Consider the following 18,990-nt stretch of genomic DNA (forward strand, 5'->3'; position numbering starts at 1 on the left):
CGGCCCACTCGGGCCCTGCCTACACGCAGGCTGCCTGCACCCCCAAGCCCAGGCCACACCAGAGACCCCTCCGTCTTCTCCCTCACGTCGGCGTCTGTGCTCTGCTCTGAGTCTAGCCTCCACCCCCCATGCTCTGGGGACAGTGGACACAGGCCCACCTTGTTGGGATGCACCGCTCGCCGCAGGTTCTCCATCCACTTATCCCGCTCGGCCGCTGACCGGCAGGAGAAGCACTTGCTTCCCGACGACGTCGTCACCTGTGGGGGACGGGCAGGACAGCGTCACGGGGAGGGGAAGGCAGCAAAGCCGCGTGATGGAGGACCTCCAGGACTTGGGGGAGTTTCGGCTGCCAGGTCTGACCGCACCTCAGCCCCAGGCAGGACGCAGAACAACGACCCCCATATTTCACATTTGCGGGTGGTGCACCGAGACCTGTGGTCCCAGAGCAAGACAGTGACAGGAGGGTGGCCCAGCCCCGTGCCAGCTGGTGCCTGGTCCTGGCTCCTCACCCCTGCCTCAGTGCCCTCTGACCACAGGAAAGCATCTTTCTGAGTCCAACCTCGTTCTCCTGGAGATGGTGGGAGGCAGAGGGCACGGGCCCCCCGCATGAGTCAGAGAGCAAGGCTTCACCCAAGTCTCCCTCTAGCGGTGGAGCCACAGGCACCTAGCAGACAACCACGGGGTTGGCACGAGGGTCACCTTGGTCCTCAGCGGACACCTGCCGATGACGCTTCTCTTGCCAAGTGACAGTGACAGCAATGGCGGTCACAGAAGGCTAACCTACTTGGGGCCAGACTAGAGCACTGAGAACTGGGCTGTCTGGGTGTGCTGGGCCCTGGGGTCCTGCCTGGAACCCTTACCCTCCCCTCCCTGTCTGACTTGCCCATCTTCTGATCTCCTCCGGGTGAACAAGCCCAGCCCTAGCTGTTCCTGCCCTGTTCCTGCTGTCCCCAGCACGCCGAGGTCTCTACCAGGGAACCAGACGCCTTATCTAGCCATTCACGGGCCTCAGAAGCCACAGCACCCCCTGCTGTGGACCAGTGGGCAGGCACCATCTTCAGCCCGCCCCAGGCAGAGAAGTCGGAGGCCAGAAGGAGCCCAGCTGGGCCAGGAGTCCTGAACCAGAAACGGCACCCAGTGGGCACAGGGCTAGGGCAGATGCCAGGCACCACCCTCCTCTTCCCCTGGAGCTGGGGGTGCCGGGAGGTTGCCCTATTATTCCCAGGGTTGTGCCTCTGTCAGAAAGCTCTCCTAATTATGCAAGACTGTTGGGGGTGGGAAGCTTCCCAGAAACAGAGGTGGGAAGAGAACATGAATAATTAGAGAAGCAATTAGGAACTCCCAGCAATACCTGCGACATCAGTTACCCTGGCTCTGGCTTGGCCTCAGGCTTGTAGGCTGACCTTTGACATCGTCTTGCCCTCACTGGGCCTCAGATTCCCCATCTACAGGGAAGCACTGGACAGGTGATCCTCGGTAACAGCCCTGTCAGGTCGGGTGGCTGACCCTCTGCTCTCAAACCTTGGGTCACAGAACGCCGGGGCAGGAAAGATTCTGGCTTTCACCACGCAGAGGCAGGGACAGGGCCAGAAAAGGGGACACTCCCCACTGCCCTACAATGCACTGGAGTGGTTTTGCAGGAGGGGTGAGCAGGCCTCGAGACCAGCTCTGCGGCTTGAGCCATTCCACATACGCCTTGAACTCCCTTCCACCCACTTGGACCTCTTGCACTTCCCAGCATGGGGGACAGTGCTGGTCTGTCTCCAAGGAGGCCACAGAGCAGGAATGAAGCCCCCGTCTCCCAGCTCCACTTGGTCTCTTGGGAGGCAAAAGCTATGACAGATTCTGGCCGCTGTCCCAAAGAGCCTGGCCCCTGCAGAGGCCACGCAGCACTCCAGGCGGGCGTCTGGAGGAGACCTGGCCTCGCGGGAAGAGGACACCAGTACCCGCCCCGCCCCTGCGGCAGGACCCACCTCGAAGCAGTAGTCCTGGCCCAGGATGCTGCTGTGCACTGGCTTGATGACCACCTCCTCCTCCATGCTGAGGTCCAGCGCCTCCACCGCGCTGCTGGGGCTGAGCAGGGACTCGTGCGAGCGAGACTCCTTCAGCCTCGGCATCAGATGGGACCTGGGGGGAGGGCAGCAGGGTGCGTCAGGTCAGGCCTGCCCTGTCCCCTCCCTTCCCTTCTCCTCCAGGAAGCCTGCCCAGAACCCCCCATTTGGAGGCAATCACTCCCCTCAACTCCCACGGTCCTTTCTGTCGTAAGGCAGAGTTGGGGGGAGGCGACATCATGGTGCTGGAGTCACAGAGACCAGCCAGTCCCTTTGCCCCAAGGCAGGACTCTGGGTAAAGGGCTCAGCCCCTAAGTGGTGGTGGGGGGTGGGGGGGTGGTGGCCAGGGGGGCCGGCGGTGAGGTAAGGAGTTGAAAGTCGGCACTGGGTGCAGGGTAGGGCTGGACCTGGCTTCTCAGCAGCCCGAGACCCACAGAGAAGAGCGGACCCGACCCAGGCAGCCTTCTGGGGGTCTGGTGCTTTCCCCATCCCATCCCCTCCCCTCTGCTCCAGTCCCCATCCAAAACAGAAGCAGTTGCCCTGTTCCAACATTTGTCCAGGACATCACTGCCGACAGAACCCTTTCTCGTACACCATCCCACTCCGCCCACTGGCCCCAGGCAATGCAGGAGCACCGGAACTCTGCTGCTCCTTTCTTACAGACCATGAGGCTCAAAACAGAAGGGATGCAGCCATCTCTGCACGGTGCCCAAGAGCTGAGACTCAGACAGGGTCCACAGGCTGGGGTTCAGGGGTCAGGCCAGGGTCAGTGGGTCCAGCACAGGCACAAAGAGCACAGGTAGTTCACTCCACCTGATGCCCAAATGGAACCTGGACCAGGACTGGCTCTGACAGACCTGATCTTGGACCTGGGCCCGCTGCTCACCTACCACGTGGCCCTAGACAAGTCACTTCCCCTCTCTGAGCCTCAGTTTCCTCGGCACTTCACGTGGAAAGCGCCTTAGACGGCATCTGCTCCGGTGCTCGATAGAGTCCACCTCAGAAAGGCAAACGTCCCTTTCCAGAGTCAACAGGACACACAGCAGTGCCCCACTGGGCCTCCTCCCACAGCCGGGGCACAGGAAAAGCCAGAGGACCAGCCAGGCTTGCAAAGACCACCCCGGGAGAGGCTGGGCAGGCCTCGCCCCTACTCACGTCCACAGTCCAAACCCTGGCCTTAGCTCACCCAGACCTCCTTTCCCCAACACCCTCTGCCTTTCAGCTCCTGGCCTCCGGGTCCAAGGCTCAGGCCATCATCTCTCCCTGTCTCGCCAAAGACCCTCTCTCAGGTCAGTGAGGCCTGGCAGGACCACCACAGACCTCCCTGTAGGGCACATACCCCCCGTAACCCATTTCCATAACCACCTGTGGTAAGAGAGCCTGAGGTCCACCATGTGTGGACCCAGGAATCCAGAGATGAGCCGAACAGACCCTGCCCAGGGAGCTTCACAGGCTGACAGAGGCCACCCTCTAGCCCCTATACTTCTCCATGGCAACAGCCCTCCCTGACACGCTGTCCTGTGCTAGGCACTGCATGGCAATCAGGGCTGGAACTGGGACCCCAGCTCTTGGGGACCTCACAGCCCAACCCAAGAGACCCAGCTGGGCTCCCCCAGCTGCTCCCCCATGCCCAGCATGAAGCTGGCGCAGAGCAGGGCTCAGATCCCTGGAGCCGAGTCAATGCCCTCAGGCAGGACTCCTGAACGCTCCCAGGGGAGCGGAGCAGAGGGAAGCTGTGAGGCAGGCTAAAGTCAGGTTAGAACCCAGCCAAACCTCCCCAGGACGCACTCGAGGCCCAAGGCCACTGGCATGCACAGACAGCTGTGGTACCTCTGCTCCTCCAGAACCCTCTCTGGGAGACCACACCGCACACACGCACTGCTGCTGCCACGCCAGGTGCTGACAGGCTTCTCCCGGTGACAAACCCTCCACATCCTGCTCGAACGGCCCAGCCTCCTTCCTATCACGGCACTGACCAATGTGGTGGCTGGGTCTGCCATCCACTCTGTTGAGATTCCACCCTGGGCCTCCCTCCATACCTCAGTGCAAGGGATGCCCTGCCTCAGTTGCCGGGGAAATCACCCACCTCGGAAGGGCTGAGACCCAGAGCCCCCAGGCCCGCTGTCCAGGGCTGAAAACCCAGCCCACCGATCAAGATCAGGCTGCTTTCTGGCCCAGCCCGGAAAGCCCTGCCAGGTAAGATGCTGGGAGCTGGGGCGGGTGGAGCGGGCACCCAGGAAGTATTCTACATAGGGAGGAGCTGGCAGGCTGCGGCACCGCCTCCTGCCTGGGGCACCTGAACGAGCCGGCTGGGGAGAGGAGAGAGAGGCACACTCAGCAGACAGGGCCTGCCCAGGGAGAGGGGCCTCCGCTCCACAGCCCAGGAGCCCAGCGGGCCCAGGCCAGACCCCACAGCAGCCAAACCCCGGAACCTGTGGCTGCAGAACCCCCCTCTTCCTTCCCCACAATCCTGCCCACAAGCAGGCCCCAACTGGCCCAGGCCTCACTGGGAAGGTTCCTGACAGAATGGAGGACTACGGGAAGCTCATGGCTAAGGCGTTCTGGCCGCAGCTGGGCAGCCCTGACCCTCCCCACCTCCCCAGGGATTCTCTAAGTGGGAGGACCTGAAGCAGGGGCCGCACCCACCCCTGCAGCCCAAGCTCACTGCGGGGGGGCGGGGGGGTGGGTGTCCAGGGAGGCCCAGTGGCTACTCCTAGATCTCCCAGGTGCTTCTGGGAGTGGAGTTGAGGGCCAGGCTCTGACCACTGCCCTATGATGGGGCAGGGCTAGTGGGCCTCTGCTCTCTGACTCACAGGCAGACGCATATCCTTCTCGCTCAGCCTGGAGTCCACCTGCCCCCAGCTCCCCACAAGGCTCGTGGGGGAGAGAAAGGGGCACCTATTCATCAGGCCCTGACGTGCAGCTCTGGGCCCAGAGGGGAGCTGGTCTGCTGTGACCCTGCAGGGTGGGACCTCCTGGCAGAGGGGACTGCTCCTGTGGCAGTGACTGATAAGATAGATGACGGGCTCAGGGAGGGAAAATGGTCACTTGGTCACTGGACCCAGCAGGCCCACCTCACAGCCTAAGATCCACCTCCTCCAGGAAGTCAGCCAGCCCTGTCGCAGGCCCACAGCACAGCACCCCCTAAAACTCCACCGCAGGGACTCCTGCCCCATCAATCACCCACGGCAGGCCTCGACCCGGCCCGCCTCTGCTGCAGCCAGCATTGTTGGGCACTTCCTTTCTCACCTCCAGCTCCTGCCTTCCCAGGCTGGGCCAGAAGCCCGTCCCAGGAGGGACCATGATCCAAGAGGGCGGCGAGCAGGCACGGTGCCCCTACCCAGGAAGCTTGGTGGGTGCCCACCTCCACCTGGCCAGGGCACCCAGCTGGTCACTTTCAACTGCACACAACTCTGCCAGGAACACTCATCTACCCATTTCACAGAAAGGTAAGATGGGCTCAGGGAGCAGCAGTCCCTGCATCTGCCCGAGGCCCCCTGCTGGAAGGAGGACACAGGTTGGTCTGGGAGTCCCGCTCATGGCTGCCCTCTGTGGTGTGGAGGTCTGTGCTCTGACGCCATCGCCATCGTATGCAGGGCCTCTGCTGCCCCGAGGCTGGGGTGGGAAGAGAAGCTGGCCCAACACACCCACTGTGTGGCCTCGCCCAGTGCTCAGCTCAGTCTGTGACGGCCCCGCTGGGAACCTCCTGCGGCATCTGGGGACCAGAGCCTCAGTCTTTGGCTAGATGGCACCCAGGAAGACAAAATCCGTCGCGGGGACCTCTGCTCGCGCAGGTTATCCCCACAGCCCAGGTCTGAGCTCCTCCTCACAACCCTGCCAGGGACACCACATTGGGTCAGAGAGGCCACAGAACCAGGTCTCACGGCAGTGCTGTGGGCTCCACGCGCCTGGCCCTCCTTACCTGGGCCAGGCTCGCCCTGGGCTGTGCCCGCAGGAAAGAGCACACACAGCACGTGGCTGAATCCTCACAAGGCTGAGAGGAGGACACCCACCGGACACCGGCGAGGCCTGCTTCAGGGAAGGCAGGTGACCGGCTCAGGGTCTCAGCTTCCTCCTGAAGTGACCCCTGTTCGCGCCCCAACCCCCCCAGGGGCCCTTTCCTCATCTGAAAGAGAAAGAAGGACTCTGTCTCAAATAGCAATAAATGGTAACACGCACACACGGAAGTGCTGGAGAGAGGGTCTACGGGGAGAGGCATTCCCCCAGGCGATGGAGTCATGAAGAGGGGGTTTCCCATCAAGACCACATGGGCTCAGCTGCAGCCCTGCTGGCCGGGGTGCATCTGCCTGTCCCACCTCACCCTGGGCTCCTCTTCCCCAGGGGTCATGATTCCCTCAGGCAGGTCTCCAGGCACAGGCAGTTCCCTCCACCTAGAAATCCCCTTGTCCTATCCAACCTTCAATACCCAGCATCAGAGCCCCTTCTTCCAGGAAGCCTTCTCAGACTCCCAGGGCAGAGAGCGACCCCAAACCCTAACGTTCATTAGGCTGTGCTGGGAAGGCCTGTCACAGAGCTGTCTCCTTACCAGGAAGGGGGCTCCTCGTGGGGAGGGCTGGGTCTGGATCAGCGCTAAGATTCAGAGTTCCTGGATCAAAGCCCCAACACCGCAGGAGCTGAGGTCAGCTAAGCCTGGGGGAGGGGGAGGAGGTCAGCTGGGATGAGGACAATCCTCCCTGGTCCCTCAGACGCTGTTAGTGGGAGAAAGCGCCGGCCTTCGGGGCAGCCGCCTGCTCATGGCCAGTTCCCAAGAGCAGCACCCTGGTGCTTGCCCAGAATCTCCAAGAAACACCCCTGCTCTTGATCTGTCCAGGTATGGGGCGCTCCCTCCATGTCTCCCAAGGTCAGGGGCTCATCCAACCCTCTGTGGCTGCACCCTCCACCACAGCCGCATCCTCCCGAGACCGTCCCAGACCCAGCTGATGCTCTAGACCTTCAACAGCCCCCCAGTCACTAGAGGCCCCATGTCCCCTGCAGTCCCCCTTCCTGACCTGGACCAGCTGTCCAGGTGGCCTTTACCTGCGTCCTCCATGCCATGGAATCCTCACACTTCCTGGGAGGGGGGGTGGTGCCACGATTCTCAGGTCACAGACAGGAGAGCCAAGGCCACAGGGGAGGGAGGCCTGCCCTGACCTCCTCTGCCTCTGAGAGGTCTTGGCCAGGGCCTGGGGGGCAGTGCCCTCCCACCAGATGGGCCCCTCTGCCCAACATGATGTCACTCCTGCCCTCGGCGCTCCCCTCACAGCCTACGGAGAATCAAGTCTCAGTGCTTCACCCTGGGGTTGAGCCCTCCCCGAAACTCCAACCCTGCCACACCACACCCTGGCAAAGGACCTAGACTCTCCTCGCCAGCGGGTCCCAGGCCAGCAGGAACTCCCTCCCTCTGGGGGGACCTCTGCCCAGGCTGTTTCCTGAACCCGTCCCACCCTTCCCTCCACTCTCTGCCCGACAACAGCCTTTTCTGTCAGCGTTCAAAGCCCAGTCCGAATGCTGCCACCATCACACTGTCCCTGGTCTCTCCAGACAGACAAGTGCTCACACCCGGGCCGGGTGGCTGAGCCCCACTCCACACCACTTTCCCACCTGTCTCCTTACCCAGTTCTCATGAGAACCCATCAGGACTGAGGTACCGCACCTCAGAAGGCCAGGTGTCGTGCCCAAGATCACACAGGCAGCAAGTGGCCAAGGGGGACTGGAACCCCGTTCAGCAGACTCCAAGCCTAACGCTGTCCGCCCAAGCCTCGCCTTCCCCTCTGCCCACAGGCGGCCACGCAGGGCCACAGCCAACTGACCTGCTTGCCGTGACCCGCTTCGCTCCAGGTCGGGTGGAAGAGCCGCGGGGCTGGCTGGGGTCGGGCAGCCGTGCCCAGGGCCCAGGAGCCCGGGAAATGTGGGCACGCCACAGGCACGGGCGGAGCCGCTGTTGGAGATATAGCCAGGCACCAAGAGCAGCCCACTGTGAGGGCGGGGGGCAGGAACAACGGGACATTGTCCTGGCTCCTGGGCCACAGCCTTATCTGATAGCCTTCCAGCCAACCCATGAGCTGTTTTTCAACTCCGTCCTTTTTTCTCTTAAAAGGTTAGTGACACAAAAGTTTAGCAAATTCCCTATTATTTCAAGGAGGGAGGAGACCTGAAAATAAAACTTGTGATACTTAAAAAGCTCTATATGACACGGGGAGGATGTTCCCAGCTACGGGTGGGGAGAGTTGAGAGTGGGATTGGATAGCCTGGAAGGTAAGTGGCTCAGAATCTCCTTCCAAACCTCAAGGGGCAGAGGGAGCTGCCGTGCCCGCCCCCAGAGGGCAGGGCTGGGACCAGGAGAGGCCAATTCCAGCTCAGTCACACTGTCCCCACATGGGCCAGCCTGGTTTGGTTTTAGAGGAGCGGGCACTCTGTCTCTGGAGGCATGCAAGCAGGAGCTGGGAGCTCTCTTTTAGACATGTCGAGGAGGCGTTGCCCGCGCTGCTTGGGGGCTGCTGGCATAACAGGCAGGCAGGCAGCGGAGTTAAGCCCCAGGGATAAACACGCAGCCCACACACATGCCGCTGGGAACAGGCGGGAGGGCAGCAGGCCCTAGCACCAAGGGTGCCCGGCTGTAGGAGCAAATCTAGTCTCCATTCCCTATAAAAAACACAACCATGAGTACTTTTAACTCGTGCCATTCTCTAGGACTCAGTTTCCCCATCTCTAAGCAGGGAGAACTGACATGCCTTCCTCCCAGGGCTCCTGAGAGTGTCAACTGAGACAAGGCAAGGAGGTGCTCGGGGGAACAGGGGTCAACGCCAGCGACCACACCAGTCACTCATGCCGGTCCCCATCCTCTTTTGTCTGCTCTAGTCACTGCCTCATGCCAGACACCCCTGTAGGAGCGCGGACACAGCTGTGAACAAGGCCGATTAAGGATTACACACCGGCATCAAGGCTGACGTTTGTAGGGGAGATGACACTCCTGATGTTTGGGGTAACGAGACAGGGATTTTGCAGGCCATTCTCTGTTCCTTTCCCCTGACCACTCAAATCTCTTACCTTCTCCAGGCCTCAGTTTCCCCATCTGCAAACAAACTACATCTAGCCAAATGCTCTGGGATGCCTCCAAAAAGCCCCCCCTAAAAACAAAAACGCAATAAAAAGCCCCTAATTTCTTGAAGTGAAAGGAAGAAAGAGGGTTCTGTGGGTGGGCAGGAGACCCTGCTGAGGGCCCACTTCAGCCCTTCGGCCTGTGACCCCGAGACCTGGCCTCTCACCTGCACGCCTGTGTGGTCTCACGCCACTGCCTACAGCCACAACCAGGCCTGGACGGGGCAGAAATCCTGGACAAGGTTGGTCTCCACGGAGGAGGTGCCCACTTGAGGGCTGGCAGAACCCGTGGACTCTGGAGTCGGTCAGAACATGCCAACCATGTTTCCACCTGTCACAGCCAGGCGGATCCAGGGAGCTGTGCCCACAGCAGAAGAAGCCAGGTCCCGGGGCACAGTCAGGGGGAGGGCGCTGAGCTCCTGAGAATCAGGCAGCATGACACAGACAAGGCAGAGAGCCCCCCCCGCCCCCCGCCCCCCCAGAACATCCAGCGGAGCCGTCTCCTCCCCAGGCCCGGCCTTGCCCCGCTGGCCTGGGAACCGGCTGCTGAGGCCAGCGCTCACTCCTGGCCCCGCTGCGGTCCCAGGGGAGGGGAGAAGAATGCAGCTGCCTGGTGGCTCCCAGGACCCTGGGGAGACAGAGCCTGTCCTTAAAAGGCAGGGAGGCTGGCCGCCCTGCCTGGGAAGGCTTCCTGGGATGACAGGGCCTAGAGGCCTGGTCCGTCTCGGCCCAGGGCTCTCTCAGTCCAAGGCAGAGGGGCAGATCCCAGCAGTCACTAGAACCAGTGTGAGCCCATCCGCACACTCACACTGAGCCCTGGGCTGGGAGGTGCCCGGTCTCCTGCCTCACCCTATCCCTGGGAGCCTTCCCGACACCGCAGGGCTGAGTTGGAAAAGGAGAGTCCACAGGCCGGCAACCAAGACAGGAGGATGGGATGTCTCCTCACGTGCCACGGCTACAGCACAGCCCGAGGCCTGGCTCCAGGGGTGCCCCGTGTATGCTGAACAATCGACACTGCGACAGCTGCTGCTTTCTCACCTGCTGAGCTACTTCAGAGACTGTGACCGAACCCCCAACATGTCAACTCCCCATTAACATAAGGGACCATACACCCAGAATCCCATCAGCAAAACCTCCTTGCTGCCTGTTGCTTACGTGGGGAGAGGCCAGGGACATGAGGGGGCCGCTTCTGGCCCCTGAGCTGGAGAGGCGCCCCTCAGCATCCTGACCGTCCCCCATCCCCCGCTTTCCAGGGTAATTCTGCAGCCCAAGGGAGTGTTCAAAGAACATTCAGGGACACATTTACCTCCCCACATCCCTACATCTTTTTTGGGGGGAGAGGGGAGGGCAAGGGGCACACAGAGAGAGAAGAAACAAAAAACTTTCCATCTATTCCCCCAAGTTATCCCGCAGCCTGAATAATTTCCGGTTTTTAATCAATAGCTGTCAGACTTGTCAAATGACTTTTGGGACCACAAAGGAGTTTTTAAACATTCATAAACCTCAGCAGAAGAGCAAAGTGCCCTGAATTTTAAAAGAAGAGAATCTGAGGAACATTCATTGAATAGGATGAGATTTGGGCAAATCGAAAGCGAGTTGAGGGCCAAGTGCTCCTGCTGCTGCTGAGCGGGGACAGCTCTCCGTCCCTTCCTGGTCCCCAGGAGAAACCGCCGAGCCCAGCCCGGCCGCTCAGGAAGATTAAGGAGAATGACACCCCAAACCCTAAGGTCCCCTCAGCTCCCCCAAGTAAAGCACCCCCAGGCAGGAGCACAGCAGCAGCCCCATCTGGCCCACGGCCCGGCACTCAGCTCCTCCACTAGGAAGACTCTGGAGAACCACCGAGGCCCCGGCCGTGCTGTGCTGTCCCTTCCCTGCGAGCTCAGTCTGTGCCAGTCTCCTCCTCACATGTGTGAACACGGCCCGTGCGTCCCCTTGGTCCCACAGATCACACCGCCGAGTGTGGGACTAGCTTCTGACTCGTTCCCCCACCTCCACCCAGGACCATAAATACCAACAGCTGCCTCAGGCCCTGGGGACCCATGACCCAAGTGGGGAAGGATGATGAAATGAAAACAAAGAACAAACTGAAAACCAAGGCTTCCATTCCCCAAGGAAGCAACTTCCCTCTTGCTTATCTAATTCCTCCCAGCTCTCCACCTCTGGGAAGCCCTCCTAGGCTCAGCAGGCCCCTCCAAAGAATGTCATCTTCTCCCCTCTTACCCCTCCATCCCAGACCCAGGTGCCGTGCCAGGTGGTCTTCTGGTGCTGTGCAAGTCGTTCACGTTAGGGTGACAAGGTGATCTGGGGACTGTCCTTCCCCCATCCCTGGGCATTAAGCTTCCTACCTCAACCAAGGGCCAACGTGTCAACACAGCCCCAGCCCCTGGCACCATGCTGGTTGATGACTGGTCTAATGTGATGAGGCCTCCTTCCTTAAAAACAAACACACGTAAACATAAAGTTCTGTGACTTTGGTCAAATTAAATAACCTGCACGTCTCAGTTTCCTTATCTGTAAAATGGGGAAGACATCACCTTTGGTGCTACAGGTGTAACCTGACACGCAGGGAGCCCTGCCTTACCCTGGGCATTCTGCCCCTTCCCACCTTGCAGCACTTCTCCTTTAAGTAGGCACCTCCACGTCCCCATTTAAGGAGAGACGGGCACCCTAGGTTCTAGCAGCAATGCCCATCTCCTGTCCCGCCACCACTTAGGAGAGGGGGGCTCTGTGGCCTCAGGGAGACGAGGCAAAGACACGAAGGGGAAGGGGCATGGGCCAAGGGAGCACAGACCTCGGGTTGGTCTCTCCTGCAGCCCAAGGGAGTGTTCCTCAGTTTTCTCACCTGACAAGTGGGCTGCGCTGCCCTCCTCCCAGAGCCTGATGGAGGTCTGATATGCGAACACCCACCCCGCCTGGTTTGAGTTAATCCAGCGCCCCAGTATATAGTTACTGAGTGCCTCCAGCATGCCAGCGCTAAGCCTGGGGGCCTTGGGACCCCAGCTCCCCATCCTCCCAAAGCCTGGTCTCTGGGAGTCCCAGCAGGGCATCAGAGCTCCGCTTCCCAGACCGAAACTCACAGGAGACAGCCAGGAGTGCTCAACAGCAGCAAAAAAGCAGGAGCGGGGCGGGGGGTGGGGGGGGGGGGGGTGGGGTGGGGGGGGGGCGGGGGGGGGTTGCTGACAATAAGCCACAGGCTCCCAGGCCGCCAGCAGAGGCAAAAACGCATGTCAAAAGCAGGGCATGGCTGCCGAGTTCCTCCTGCTCCTAGTGACCCATCCGTGGCTCTCCAGCTCCCGCCTCACCCACGACAGCCCACACACCTGGCACGTGCACCAGGCAGGCCCTGGCTCCGCGGGTTTTTCTTGTTTTTTTTTTTTGCGGTACGCGGGCCTCCCACTGTTGTGGCCTCTCCCGTTGCGGAGCACAGGCTCCAGACGCGCAGGCTCAGCGGCCATGGCTCACGGGCCCAGCCGCTCCGCGGCATGTGGGATCTTCCCGGACCGGGACACGAACCCGTGTCCCCTGTATCGGCAGGTGGACTCTCAACCACTGCGCCACCAGGGAAGCCCTGGCTCCGCATTTAGCGGACTCCATTGCTCATGTGGCCCAGCCGCCCAACTACAGTTAAGGAAACATGCCCTGAAGCCGTGAGGAGCTTCCCAAGGCCAGAGAGTGTGCCTGACTCCAAGAGCCCACCCTCTTCCCGCCCCCCCCCCACCGACTCCAAGAGCCCACCCCCTTCCCCCCTCCCCCTCCCCCGCTGACTCTAGGATAAACTAGCCCGGCCTGTCATTTGCCACCAGCCCACAGGATTCCAACCAGCAACGCCTTAAATACAGCCTCCAAGGTGCGTCCCAACCCAGCCACACTGGGCTGTGCACATACACTCAGAATGTGCCCAGCAGCAAGTGCGCCTTATCCATCAATGCCCAGCTCAAAGACCACCCCTCCGTGCTGCCCACCCCCCACCCCAGAAGAACCGACACCTTCCTCCAGGGTTTCCCCTAAGCACTCCACCCCTGCGAACTGGAGGCTCAGGGAGGGAGGTCCAGCAGCTTGCCCAAGGTCACAGGTCACAGGCACCGGGGCAGGGCTGGAGGCCTGGCATCTGGGCTCCAACTCTAAATTCTGTTCACTGCCTGTCAACGCCTCAGGCTTTCACCAAACCTACAGAGATTGTGTGATTAAATGCACCAACTTTCAAGTAAAAAAATCGTGGGTCACCAGAACTCCACTGAGCCCTGCCTTTGTCACCTGTCTGGAAAATGGTGAGGACACATAGCTGTAGGAGTCTGATCCACCGGCAGCACCCCAGCAGTGGTAGTGAACGTGGGCAGGACTAAGGGACACGGAGACTTGTAAGAAGCCAGGCGCAGGGCTGGCAGTTCACAGCAGCGGCTCATTTGCCCCTCACAACCCCTCCACAGGACAGTGTGTGACAAGCCAAACCCCCGACTTCTCTGGTGATGGGGTACTTCCCCAGTAGAGACTGTCGCATCACAGGGGCCTGGCTCCGGACAACCGTTTCAAACATTTAAGCTGGAGCAAAAAATACCCCAGGCTTAGACACACCGCCGGCCTGCAGGCCAACGGATCAGGGACCAGACAGAGGCAGGGAGAAGGAGGGAAACAGAAGAGTCCAGCTGGGACCCGGGGCTGGGGCAGGGATGACACGACCCCCAAACCCCAGCGCAGCCCCACCCAGGGCAGCCCCGGGCTCGGCGACTCAGAGCAAAGGCCAAGCTCATTTCCCGGTTCGGTTCTCGGTGCAGCCACAGAGACCACCAGGCCTGCTCGTGGAAAGGAGCCACTGACACTGGGTTTCCTCTCTTTCAAACACTAAAAACAGCAACACCACTCCTCGGTTTCTCGCTTTTTGTCGGGCCATCCTAATTGCTTCCACATTCTGGGCCGGTGGTGGACGTCCACAGAGAGGCAGAGGCACCATCGCTGGGGAATGACTGAGTCCCTCCCGAAACTGGGCATCCTCTGTGACCGGCCGCTCCCACCCACCTCAGTTCTCCCTGGGCCCAGGAGGCTGGTCAGGGGCTGAGACTGGCAGCCTCCCTCCTGCCTTCTTTCCTGGCCTCCCTCACCCCAACCTCCGCTCAGGCCATCAGGTCACTCACCATCCCTCAGCGCGGCCACCAGGCTCTCCAGGCCCAGGCCAGCCACCCCGCTGCCCGCTGTCCCCCACCGGGCCCAGCCAGTCCGGCCCTGCTCTGGTCTTAGACATACCATTCCAGCCCTGTCCGCTGGGACTGATCATAGCTAGTCAAACAAAGGCTAAGTTCCAACTCTCAGTAATGTGCTTTTAAAGGGCCAGTGTCCCACTTGGGTTGCTGGGGACTTAAAGACACACCTCTCTTTTTCTGTACAGGAAACAAGACAGCAAAAACCCAAAAATCCCTCAAAAGTCATGATCAGATTAGAGGCCTTGGGAAGATTTTAGACAAAACGCACGATAGTAAAAATCCGAATTTCATCTGAAGCACCCCCAAAACCCCAAAACAAGGAGGCTACAGCTCAAGAATAAGAGTGGGAAGGGCAGAGTTTTTAAGCACTCACAACGGGCCGGCACAGCACTCAGCACTTCACAGCAGCATCTCATTACTCCTCACAACCACACCACAAGACAGGCAGCAGCTGGACTCATCTTACGGAGGAGGAAGATGCGGCGGGCAGAGGCTCCTGACTCGCCCAGGATGGCACAGGGCGGCCCAGCCAGGGCCCAGCCACGTGAGGTCAGCCAAAGCCAGGATTCTTCTCCCACCTGCTCCCTCTAGAGGCCCCTCCCGTTCCATATCGACTAGCATCTTGCCTTCAAATACGCAGGTGAGGAGGAGGAATCATTTGTCGCAGGTGCCCAAACACTGGGCTTTCAGTCTAGGCCTCAAAACCTTGTGAGGCGGGTTCTACTCTTTCCCCCTTCTCACAGATGAGAAGATTGGAAATCATGAGGCACAGGAAAGGCAAGGAGAGGGAGGAGAAAAGAGGGGGTCCGCAGCCCCTGCAGGAGTGGGGCATCCAACAGCCAGGCCCTCGTCCCTTCCCAAACAGGCTCTACAGTCAGAGGGGGCAGGTAAGGGAGCCGTCCTTCCAACCTCAGGGTTCAGGCAAGCAGACCAAGGTCCAAAGGAAGGGAAGAGGCGGGGCTGCAGGGATGGGGGCTCTCCTGGGGCCCCTAGGCTCCAAGGGTGGGCAGGGGAGAGGAAAGGAGAGACGTGACGGCCTGGGCCTCAGTACCTGGGCTAGCAAGCCCTGCAAGAAAGATGGGTCATTTCCGGGCACCAGGAGTGGTTGGGCAGCCCATAGGTGCTGTACAGCCATCCTATCAGAAAGGCCAAGGCCAGGCGGAGTCCTCAGACCTAACTCTGCAGGGCCCAGGTCATCCAAGGGTTTACCACCCTCAGTACGCTTCTTTGGAGCCTGGCAGTCAAGTAAGTCTGAAGCCGTGTAGCCTGGTGGTTAAGAACATGAGCTCTGAAGCCAGACTGTTCAAATCTGGACTGTGCCACTTGCGACCTTTTGTTCTTGGACAAGTCATGTCACCTCTCTGGGACTGTTTCGCTCTCTGCAATAATAATAGTACTCAGCCTCACGGGCTTGCTGTGAGGAGTCAATGAGTTACAGAACAAAGCCTGGCTTCCAGTGAGCACTTAATAAAGACCGGCAGGTTTAGCTACGGTGAAGGACGCTGCCCCAGGATATGCTGGGAGACACAAAGTGGGAAACTAGCTTCCTGGGTAGTGACCCTGGAAAAGTCACATCTTTCTCTGGGCCGCAGTCTATCTCTGTAAAGAGGGGGTCCAACTGGGACCCTCGGTGACTACCAGGCAAGACCGCCCTCTAGCATGTCCCAGATGCCCACCGTCCTCCAGAAGCATCCAGGTCATAAGGCCATAAAGGTTGAGAAAGGCTGGGCTGTAGCCTGAATTCTTTGCAACATAAAAACAGCCTGACTCTGGCCCACCCCACCCCCCAGGCTAACTGGGGTCTGCTGGGTAGGGAGAGGGTGCAAGGGCGCAAAACCACATGGCCTGTCAGGAGGCAGCATAAGGCATCACCTCTCCAGGTAGAGCCCAGCCCCACCCAGGCAGCTCTGGACCTCAGTCTCCCCACTCCCTAGTGAGGGGCGGGCCCTCGCCTCCTCAGGTGTCTCCCAGGGGACTTGCTGCAGCTGAGCTGGCTTTCCATATTGCCAAGTTTAGCAGCCGTGCAAGCCCTGCGGCATAAAGAGCCTCCCAGAAGCTGTGGGCTCCCTGGGCCCCAAGGGTCCCCAGAGCTTGATCAAGTTCAAGGTCTGCCTCTTTCCATCTTCCTGGAGCCTAAAGCAACTGGTGTGTGTGCTGGGGGAGGGGGAGGGGGGAAGGGGGAGAGACGAGCACTGGAGGAAACAGGGGCTAGGAGGCAGGAGGCATGCCTTGCAGCCCCAGCAGAGCACATGGCCACTATTCCTGAGGGGCAGTGGGGGACCAGGCCCCTTACACCCACCATCACCTCCTCATCTATAGGGTTAATCAGTCAGTCAGGAGTGGCGTGATTGGGAGGGCTGCGGGGCTGAGTGGCAATTCTAGTTGTGTTCCTTAGCAACTGTGGGACTTTGGGCAAGTTCTTCCACTTTCCTGAAGCTCAGTTTCTTCAGGTACAAAATGAGGAAATACACTATCCTCGGAAGATAACAGGTGTAAAAACACTGGTTAACCAGGTACAGAGAAAGCATTTAACAAAACCACTGGGGAACCCAAAGACTCAAATATCTGGGTGTCACTCATTCAACAGGAGCATTAGAGCTTAGGCTGTCCCCAACCCTACACTGTCTCCCCAATAAGCCAAACACATTCTAACCCGCACCCCGACCCCACCGCACGGCCAAGCACTGCGGGGAGGTCAAGGTCCCAGCTACCCAAATATTCTGAAATAAGACCTCGGACTTCTCCGGAGGCCAAACACACCAAGGAACCTTCCAGAGCAAAGCCACCGGTGCAGACCAAGTCCCGCTCTCAGCTCTGGGAAGGGCGGAAGGGCCCTCTGAGGAAAGCCAGGTGCACAGTGCTCTTCCTTAGGCGCCCCGGACTCAGAGAGATGGGGCAGGGAGTGGGGAGCACAGGGCTGGGTGACTGCAAGAGCGGAAAGCGAGCCCTCCAAGGAGAGAGGGAGACAGAGCTCAGAGAGCTACTGAAGACCACTGCGGGGGGCGGGGGCGCCCAATCCAGCCCTCCCCAGTGCGGATCTCTAGGGATTCCGCTCAGAGGCTCCTGATGCAGGCCCAAGGCAGGGGCCCACTGCTGGTGCACGGGGACCAGGACCCGGGACGTGTGAGCCCTCACCTGACCCTCCTCGGCTTCCCGGACGGGCCGCTCGCCCTGCGCTTCTCAGGCCCTGCCGCCTCCTCTTCTACTCACTTCCTTTCTACTCAACACACCTGGCCTGACCCCAGTGCTCCTCCCAAAGGTCTTCGTGTGACCAAAGCCAACCACAGTTCCTGTCCTCTCCGTACTCAACAGGACAGCTAGTTCCCTCCCTGAAACCCAGGCCACCACCCCCTCTGAGGTGCCTCCCCTCCCTCCCAGGCCACTGCCCTGCTTTCCCAGTACCGCACCACCTTTCCACCAGGTGCTGGAGTTTCTCAGGCTCTGACGTGGGTGCACTCTCCTTCAGTAAAACACTCTCCTTTGGTGATCGCATCCACGCCTTAGCTTTAAGCACCTCCAGGGCTCAAGACTCCGAAGTTTCTATCCCAGCCCTCCCCTCCTCTGCGCTCCAGACTCACATATCTAAATGCTGACGCCTCACAGAACCTCAAGTCTGAAATGTCCAAAGCGGAGCTTTGTCTCAGCAGCTTAAGCCAGGAGTCTCAGAAGCCAGCCACCCTCCCTTTCCTTGGCCTCCAGAACCCAATCCATCGGCAAATCCTACCGCTACAGCCTCTAAAATCTCACACCTGTCCACGCCTCTTCACCGGCCTTACCCCGCCTCCCCACCCAGGAGTCAGAGGGACTCTTTAGAAAGGCAAATCAGATTATTTAAGTCCTGGGCTAAAAACCCTCCAGTGACTCCCTACAGCAATTTGAATAAATCCGAACTCCTCCCCAGGGAAAGAAGTCCGGAGAGTACTGGCCTACCCTCTGATCTCATCTGGCAATCCCCCTCCCCCAACTGGAAGCCACTGCTTTCCTGCCCTCGGGGACTTTGCACTCACTGCTCCCTCAGTCAGGAGCTCTAGTTCCACCCCCTTCTCGTAAAGGGTGGCTTCAGGAGGCCGGTGGAGCTCAGTCCTCCCCCAGACCTCCCCCGCCCCGGCTACAACAGGTCCTGCCCCACCCCCATTACTCCCCACGGAAACACTTCGCTGTTTCCTTCACATCATCTTGTTCGTTCAGCCAGCAAATATTTATTAAGTGCAAACAGTGAGCCAGACACTATTTTAGGCACTGGGAATCCAGGTGCTGAACAAAGCAGACAAAAATCCTGCCTGATATCACCCCATCTGGAACTACTGATGTGTTTCTCCACTCACTTCTGATTGCCTGTCTCTCCTGCCAGGAGGGAAGCTCTGTTGTCTTTCTGCATCCTAAGGGAGGGTCTGGCAACAACTCAGTAAGTTTATGAAATAAACATGCAGAAACAGAGAACAGGTCAGCAAGAGAACCAAACCCAGAAAGACACAAGAAGTCAAGAGCCACGCCTTCGCTGCCTTAAAGCAGACTCCTCTCACTACCCCAGGGTCTCAGGTGAGCAGGAAGGCTTCTGTGACACCCCAACCCTCCTAGGGGACAGACTAGATGCACAGTGGCAGCTGGTTAACCGTGGAGAAGAGGCATGACTGCAGGCATGCGCG

General features: G+C 59.8%; 1 protein-coding gene across 19 annotated transcripts in view; it reads right to left on the bottom strand.

The window, feature by feature from the left end:
- DAB2IP (DAB2 interacting protein) overlaps positions 1–18,990 on the bottom strand; it is a 170,335-nt gene that overhangs the window by 26,130 nt on the left and 125,215 nt on the right. For 14 of the 19 annotated variants that reach the window (XR_003432514.1, XR_003432515.1, XM_027104967.1 and 11 more), the window contains 2 exons: positions 1,974–2,127; positions 159–257 (listed from right to left, as the gene is read on the bottom strand). Coding sequence is in view for 17 of the 19 variants with exons in the window: in XM_027104967.1 (XP_026960768.1) it covers positions 159–257; positions 1,974–2,127 (253 nt within the window). In the remaining 2 variants the exon portion in view is untranslated. Of the gene's footprint in view, positions 1–158; positions 258–1,973; positions 2,128–4,137; positions 4,445–7,088; positions 7,430–7,861; positions 7,909–14,278; positions 17,672–18,990 lie in introns of those variants that run through there. The other 5 variants (XM_027104977.1, XM_027104983.1, XM_027104982.1 and 2 more) reach the window with 5 other exon arrangements.

Source organism: Aethalodelphis obliquidens, unplaced genomic scaffold, assembly GCF_003676395.1.
Source record: "Aethalodelphis obliquidens isolate GAN/ISIS:26980383/991018 unplaced genomic scaffold, ASM367639v1 scaffold7, whole genome shotgun sequence".
Classification (NCBI taxonomy): Eukaryota; Metazoa; Chordata; class Mammalia; order Artiodactyla; family Delphinidae; genus Aethalodelphis; species Aethalodelphis obliquidens.